General features: G+C 50.8%; 1 protein-coding gene across 1 annotated transcript; it reads left to right on the top strand.

Annotated features, from left to right (window-relative positions):
* The first annotated feature begins 2,135 nt into the window (after positions 1 to 2,135).
* On the top strand, positions 2,136 to 6,703 carry LOC149336779 (uncharacterized). Its single transcript, XM_089553140.1, has 2 exons — positions 2,136 to 2,524; positions 5,928 to 6,703. The coding sequence occupies exons 1-2, from the start codon at positions 2,450 to 2,452 to the stop codon at positions 6,213 to 6,215; spliced, it is 363 nt and encodes a 120-aa protein (XP_089409266.1). The 5' UTR covers positions 2,136 to 2,449; the 3' UTR covers positions 6,216 to 6,703.
* The last annotated feature ends 685 nt before the right edge of the window (positions 6,704 to 7,388 follow it).

Genomic DNA, 7,388 nt, shown 5'->3' with positions numbered 1-7,388 from the left:
ATGAAATGAAATGAAATGAAGAACGCCTGAGGAAATTGGACGATAACAGGTGGGCAGCTAAGGTATTTAAATACTTATACAAAAAGAGCGTTGACTCAAAGTGGCAGAAAAGAACTAGGAAACTAACCAGTAAGTGCGCCGCACACGAGAACGGAGAAAGAAAGAGCATTAAAGGACAGGTTAAAAACGCGGAAGTTAGAAATTGGATTAATTCAATGGAAAAGAAGCATAGTGTATAGAACTATATCGATACTGGAAAAGGCAGATCAGGAAAGAATTTTTCTACGATAACTCAAGAGGCAGTGCCCTACTCTTTGAAGCTAGGTCAGGGTTTCTTAGATTGCGCAGCTACAAAAAAAAAATTTAACGAAGGTGAAGACACATGTGCAGTGTGTGGAAGATCTGTGGAAACAATGAAACTCCTCATACTCAAATGTAATGGTATCCATCCGGATGTCGATGCAGGCACAGCTACTCACACAGGTAGTTGTCACACAGCGCCGCGATCCCTCTTGCGCGCAGAGCCTTCAGTCCCTTCGGTTAATCCTGATTCGATTTGATTTATGATACCACAACATGCATATCTGGCCTCCCGTCTAGAGCACTAGTCCCAAAGTTATCGCACTAAATGTCTGCGGCTGTGCAGTCACGCCTCATAATTTAGAAAATCGTACCGGCTGAAATATACGGCCTTAAAGCAACCTTAAAGTTCGTGCGAGCTGCTTACTTTGGAACAATAGGCCTAACTTGACCTCGCGTTCCGGCGCGCGAATGAAGGCACCGGTAGTCGGTTGCCGCACGACCTCGAGCCAACTATTCTGGCCGAGTGCCAGCCAGCGTGGTAAGCAGCGAAACACGTGCCGACCTGAGTCCCCCCCCTAAAAAGAAAGGAAAAATTGAGCAGAGACTCTTAAGTAGCGTTGATAGTTCACTGTTAATTGCACGAGCACACACACAACTGGCCGCAATGAAATTCAGGGGCGAAATGGCGTGTCGTCTGCGCCGTTTCCGGTGGCGCGATATATGACAACCACGCACGCACACACACACAGGAGCGTATGACACCAACCGATTTGTATAACAGTTTTGATACGAAAGTCTGGGAAAACATAAATTGAAGATGCATATATCGCCGGTTTCAATATCTGTCGCATGTTAGCCTCCACCGACATTTACAGGACTGCCTAAAGTGGCGGTGCTTGGCTTGGAATGCATGTTAATGAAACTGGTCGGTAATTATGGGAGGAATGGGTGTCACGTGATTTAAGAACCGGAACCACCTTTCCCACCTTCCAGTCAATGGGCAGGGTAGATAGATGCAAGGACTGGTCAAAAATCCTTGATCAAATAGCGCTTGAAAACAATTTAGTACAATTTACCATTTTGGGGTTAATGAAGTCGGGACCACAGGACGAAGGAATTTTTGATTGCTGACTTTGTATCAAAAGAAATGTGCGGTTAGCTTACCAGCAACCGGTCAGATAGAGCGAATAAAAGTTGACCAGATTACAAACACAAACACTGAGCATGATGAAAAAAAAAACAATGAATAATGACATTAATATGTACGCTAATGAAGAAGGAAAAAAAAAGTCCGCAGTGACTGACAGTCCAGTCGCTAAAAGTTGCAACGCTCCAAGCAGGCCGGATAATCCCAGAAGTCCGGGAATATGCGCTGAACACTGGTTTGTCTCAGCTTCGGTACGACGAAAAGTGGCCCCTTCCGAGCTTTCCAATCAGAAGATGCGCGTCACGGTGTCAATCTGGCAAGGACAACGGCTTCGCGCAAACCAGTCACACATGCCTCCGCGGCACACGACGCGTCTCCACCCCCGTTATTGACCGTGAACCGGCTACAATCGGAGACACATGGGCGGCTCACCAAGGAACGCCGTCCGGTCGCCACGCGCACGACAAAAGGAATTATGCCAGCCGCGCCTGCTTACCGCGGCGGCCAGCCTCGCTCTTTCTCCGCTATCGCCGCAACAGAAAGCAAAACGAGATAAAAGCACGGCGGAATAATGAAGAGAGAGCGAAGAAAACCGGGCGCAAGCAAAGCGGCAGAGAAGGACGGAAAGAGCAAGCAGGGAGAGGAAGCGAGGGGAAACGACAGGACTTCTCTCGCCGTCGCCCTCCAAGCCCACCAGACACAGCAGCGAACGGCGGCGTCCTCGGCAGACGCCCAGTCACCGCTGTCAGGGACGAGTGGGCTGTAGCGGCGGCGGTTACGTAAGAGAGAAAGCGAACTGGCTCTCTCGCGCACGCCGTAGTGCGCCGCCACTCTACCGACGACGCTGCCACTACCGCTCGCTATCAACGGCCGCTCCGAGAGCGCCCTTGCCAGAAGACGCGTCGCGAGCTGACTTGTGCGCATCGACGCCGGCTACGCTCCTCGGCTCTCTCGCTACCCCGTAGTACGTGCGCATCTCCGCACAGCAGTCAGCCAGCCATGGCCCCCGAAGCGGTTACGGTGTGCTCCGGCTCCTATGAAGACGCTCCGTGCGAAGAGAAGAAGCACGACTCGGTGAGTGTGTGTGTGCTGCCTCGTTGTGTTTAGCATATCGCGTGCGGCGTAGTTCTCACATATGTGTGCGCATGCGCGCAACAAGTGCGTAGCGCACCGTGAGGAAGCGGCAGAAGTGACAGCCGGCGGCGGCATTGTTTGACGCGCCGCTGATTCCGTGTTGCCGCAGCAGCCCCTGGAACGAGCACGGCCGCGAACTGCGGATAACGTTTTCATGATCACATATTTACTCTGTGTCTGCTGTAAGTATGCAGGCAAAGGGGGGTGGTTTTTAACCACTTAATCGAACCCGCATCGATAACTACCGTTTCGAAAAACATCCGGCTGCGGTAGTTTCTCTCTTCCAAAAGCTGTAGAGATGCAAATCCAGTTCGGGCTAGTATATCGGCGTAGCGAATCGGTTGCCGGAGGGGAGGGCACATTCGTCGCAAAACAAAATCTGTGCAAACCTTGCGTGGTTGGTTTGCCCGGTTAGCTTAAGAGCGTAAGCCGGATTATTTGCAGCACTCGATGACGCCCATGCAAAAGCCCCTCTGACACCACCAGGCTCCGCCGAAGAGCTTTGTTTTTTTCTTGTTGACGGTCCTCGACGCTTACGTTACAGGCTGCGTGGGTTGGAATTTGGATTTTTGTTCCTTTCGTTCCATAAAACCGGTCCCTTGTATTTGCTCTTTGGGCCCTTACTACCACACAAAGCGGAGGTGGCGAATGTGGCCGGTAGAGATGCTTTGCCATCTATGCCCGTCTCATTTGTATTTTCTTTGGTTTCGTGTTTTCTCTTCAGTTCTTTTTTGTAAAGCGAAAATTCTAAAGAGTTCCAGGCAAACCGGGCCGTAATGCGTGCTCCGGAAACACGTTCAGCACGTCAGGCGGTGGTGGTGTGAGGCGCGCGCGCGGCAAGGGTCCGAGAAGCACAAATGACGAGGTAATTGTTCGTGGGCGGCCTCGCGCTCGACGCGAAATTTCGGAACAATGGGGCGGCGGTTGCTCACGCAGCTCCGCTGACACGACGGTGGCCATGACTGGCTTGTGTGTTGGAAACGCATTGGCGTTGCATCACGCGGCGGCAAATGCAGGTCCGGCGAACGTAGCAGGGCATACAGCTCGTTTTGCGTGCAGTAGCAGAGCTAGCAAAGTAGCAACTGTTTGCGTAGTTAGGGAGCTTTGCTACGATCGGTCACTGTTTCTGGTCCTGTATTCCCAAACGCTTCGCTCGAAAACCCGACCTTCCGCCGTCAGTTTTAGGCAGCGCCTCTGTGGTCTGCAGTCAAGTGGGTTGTGTCAGGGATCTTTGGGGGTCCGACAGGTCAACTGTAACCACGGCCATCGCAGATTAGTGAAAGGGGGATAGACAGTCTATGCTTCATCGTGTCTGCTACATAAGCAGTTGCTGCAAGCCGGCATGGAGACCATGGAAGAGAAGAAACCCATGAGCGTTTGAAAAGGCTTGCGATATGTCTGCAGATTGGTAGTGATTAGGTATTGAGGGGCTACTCAGATTTGTGGTGGAGAGGCTGCGGATGTGGATTAGATAGAAATAAGCGGATTAACGTCAGACAGCTGTCACCGCCTCAGTGCCTCTGACAGGCCTCCATATCCATCTATCAGACTGCTGTATCCGGGGCTAGTGGGCATGAACCTTTTCAAGCATGTGGCCTGCGCGTTTGGCATTGATTACTACGATTAAAAAGCTTTTGGTAGCTGGTCGTTATCGAGAGCGCAGTCAGCTTTGGACGGTGCCCGGCATACGAGCTAATGTGGCGACCGGCTGTAAACGAGTTTGTGACAGGCGCGGCAATAGGTCAAGCTTGTTTACGGTGTACAGATTAGATAAAGAGCCGCCGTGCGAGGTTGTAGATAAAGCGTATTAGGTAGAGCGTTAACCGAGCTGCGAAACTGCATGCATGGTCGTGTATGTATCTAGTTTCGCTTCCTGTGCGCAGTATTCAGGAACAGCCTATACAAAGAAAAAGAGCGAGTGAAAGTACAAAGCTAGCCAAGTCGGTGCGCTTCTGTGGTCATTGAAGTGGATGATTACCTTGACCTCTGAAATCGTTTGACTATACCTTACGCTCTTTGTTTAGAAAGTGTCGCGCGAGTTCTTTGTCAGCTGCTAACTTGGAGCAAGCTTTTATCCGTGCCCGTCGGGAAATCTTCGAGCCTGTTTCGGTTAAGTCCACGAGATATAGCTGCTTTTCCCAAGAAACGAGGTTTCCTCGTCGAAATTTCGCCGAGCAGTTGACGATTTCGAAGAAGTTCCTTCGCTTTTGCGCGCCAAGTGGCAACACCCCCCCCCCCCCCCTCCCGTTCCTCTCTCGAAAACCTGCTTGTCGTCTGCTGCGGTGACTCATCGCGGGAAGTACTCCAGCCGTCGCCGGTAGCTCTTGTCTGCCGCGGCCATCTGGCGTGTTTTGGGTTGCACGAGTAATTGCGCGCCGAACACTCCAAAGCCCGAGCAGCAAGGAAAAAAAATTTAAAAATCGCTTCTCATTCATTTAACAGCGATGCTTCAACGAGTCCGCGAAACGGGACGCAGTAGACAGCATACATTATAATTCAGTATGAATGTTGTCGCTTAAATTTCGTCTTCGCCGAAGAGTCAGTTAAATTTTCTTGGCCCCTCCGCGGTGGCTCAGTGGTTACGGCGCTCGGCTGCTGACCCGAAAGACGCAGGTTCGATCCCGGCCGCGGCGACCGAATTTCGATGAAGGCGAAATTCTAGAGGCCCGTGTACTGTGCGATGTCAGTGCACGTTAAAGAACCCCAGGTGGTCGAAACTTCCGGAGCCCTTCACTACGGCGTCCCTCATAGCCTGAGTTGCTTCGGGCTAAACCCCCAAGACGTTAAACCCCAATAAACCAAACCTAAATTTTCTTGGTATGATGGTCATTAATCTCAGAGACTATGTATGACAGCAAGGATAACTGCTCGAGCTTGTCTGTGGCTAGTGGGGCTGCCGGTCTGTGCCAGGAGTCAGAAAAAGCTGTGCAAAGCCCATATCTGTCGGATGAGACTACATTTTATCGCATGATGTACAGGGTCGCTCAATATGAAAGGGAACACGGGAACGCGTGGCCGCCGCACCACGCGAAGGGCGCATGCGCAGTAAACGCGGCCAACTGCTCTTTCCGCGCATGCGCGTGGTGTCGCCCATTCTCGCAGGCTTGCGGAGGCCACACGCTCCCGTATTATCTTTAATATTAAATGACCCTGTAATTTGTCAGTGGGAAGACCCGTGCTTCTGTTTCTGTTGATTGCAATGGTAAACGGCTACTGCTAGCCCCAGTGTGGTGGTAACGCTTGCTTTTCAAAATCTGTAACCACGGCATTACTGGTCCTCTTGCAATTTGACATGAACCCAGTTGGGCATCTGTTAAAGAGAGCTTCATTTCTTGTTCTGCAGGTCGCAGCAGAGACTGACGACGAGGACGATGACTCGCTGCTCTCTTGCTGCGAGATGTCCTGCGGAGAGTCATCCTCCAAGGACCTGGAGGACATGAAGCAGTCGCGCTTCGTTGACCTGTTAGACAGCGCCAGCGAGTGTGTGTACAGCCTGTTCTTCTGCGGCTACCGCAGCCTGTTCCTAGACACATACCAGTTTGAGGATTTCATCTTCTACTCCCTCTGGATGCTGTGCCTCCACTTCTGCATCAACGAGAAGGTGCCCAACGACACCCGGCACTACACCTAAGGTGCAGCAACTGTGCGCTCGCCAAGAGCTGTGGATCAGTGACCTATGCCAAAGATGACGACATGTGTGATAGGACAGTGCCCACTGTGGAGGTTGACCCATGTGCAAACGCCGGTCGGAAGTGTTGCAGTTTTGAGCGGCAAACCTGTTGACCGGTGGTACTTCTCGCCACTGTGCTCCCATAGTCTTCCTCGGTACACAGTGATGTTCTAGGACGCTGTGAACTCCTGCCAATGTTCAAGAAACTTGAGTTTTGTAAACTGCAGTGGACACCGTCCCAACAATTGCTCGCTGTACAAATGATGCTTCTTTCCTGGCCAAGTTATTTTGTGTTTGTTTGTGTGTATGGTGTGAAGTGCACGGAACTATGCCACTGGGAAATGTGCACAGTGTCTTTGAACAAAAATAGCTCGAGACAGCACAACAGCCCCCATGTATACAACTGTGGTGGGAAGTGCAGAAATAAATTCTCTGCTAAGCAAATGAAATTGTTTTTTTGATCGTCTGTCTAAGTTTTGTAACCTTGCAACACTTGACAAATGCACCTGGCTTAGCAGCCAAAGAGCAGTGTTTATCTCAAGATTTATCAGGATCACTGCTACAAATATAAAAGAAAGTGTGCTTACCTAGAATTCACACTAGGCAACACGTTGCTGTCCATGAGAAACCAACGCTGTGTGTTTTCTTCGATACACGATATCGCTAGCCTCAAATATGGCTGAAATACAATCTACCAATGGTATAATAAGCGTACCCCAGTGCAGCGTGGGTACTCGTGTGCAATGCTCTAGTCTCACTGGCACCTGTCACGTAAATGAGCACTATTACGCAGGCATTCCCAGTGGCCATAGTGAACAGCTCAGACAATGGAGCACCATAGAACTACACCAAGATTCCAAAAGCACACGATCCCCTTAGATGAAGTGTGCTCACAGCTACTAATATGCAAAACAAAGTTAGGATATTACTTAACTGCTACAAAGGTTCAACCCGCCACGGTGGCTCAGTGGTTAAGGTGCTTGTCTACCGAGCCAGAGTATCCGGATTTGAACTCGACCGCGGCAGCCGTGTTTCGATGGAGGCGGAATGCAAAAGGTGCCCGTGTGCTGTGGGATGTCAGTGCACGTTAAAGATCCCCAGGTGGTCAAAATTATTCACGGCACCTCTTTCTTT

This window comes from Amblyomma mixtum, chromosome 7 (assembly GCF_055824585.1).
Source record: "Amblyomma mixtum isolate Tamu chromosome 7, ASM5582458v1, whole genome shotgun sequence".
NCBI classification, from domain to species: Eukaryota; Metazoa; Arthropoda; class Arachnida; order Ixodida; family Ixodidae; genus Amblyomma; species Amblyomma mixtum.
The sequence above is the reverse complement of the archived record's forward strand: the minus strand, read 5'-3'. Positions and strand labels throughout refer to the sequence as shown.

Bases quoted from the DNA above. Each gene is read 5' to 3' on its own strand.
- LOC149336779 (XM_089553140.1), top strand. From the start codon at position 2,450: ATGGCCCCCGAAGCGGTTACGGTGTGCTCCGGCTCCTATGAAGACGCT. The intron at 2,525-5,927 runs GTGAGTGTGTGT...CTTGTTCTGCAG, and splicing joins AAGAGAAGAAGCACGACTCG to GTCGCAGCAGAGACTGACGA.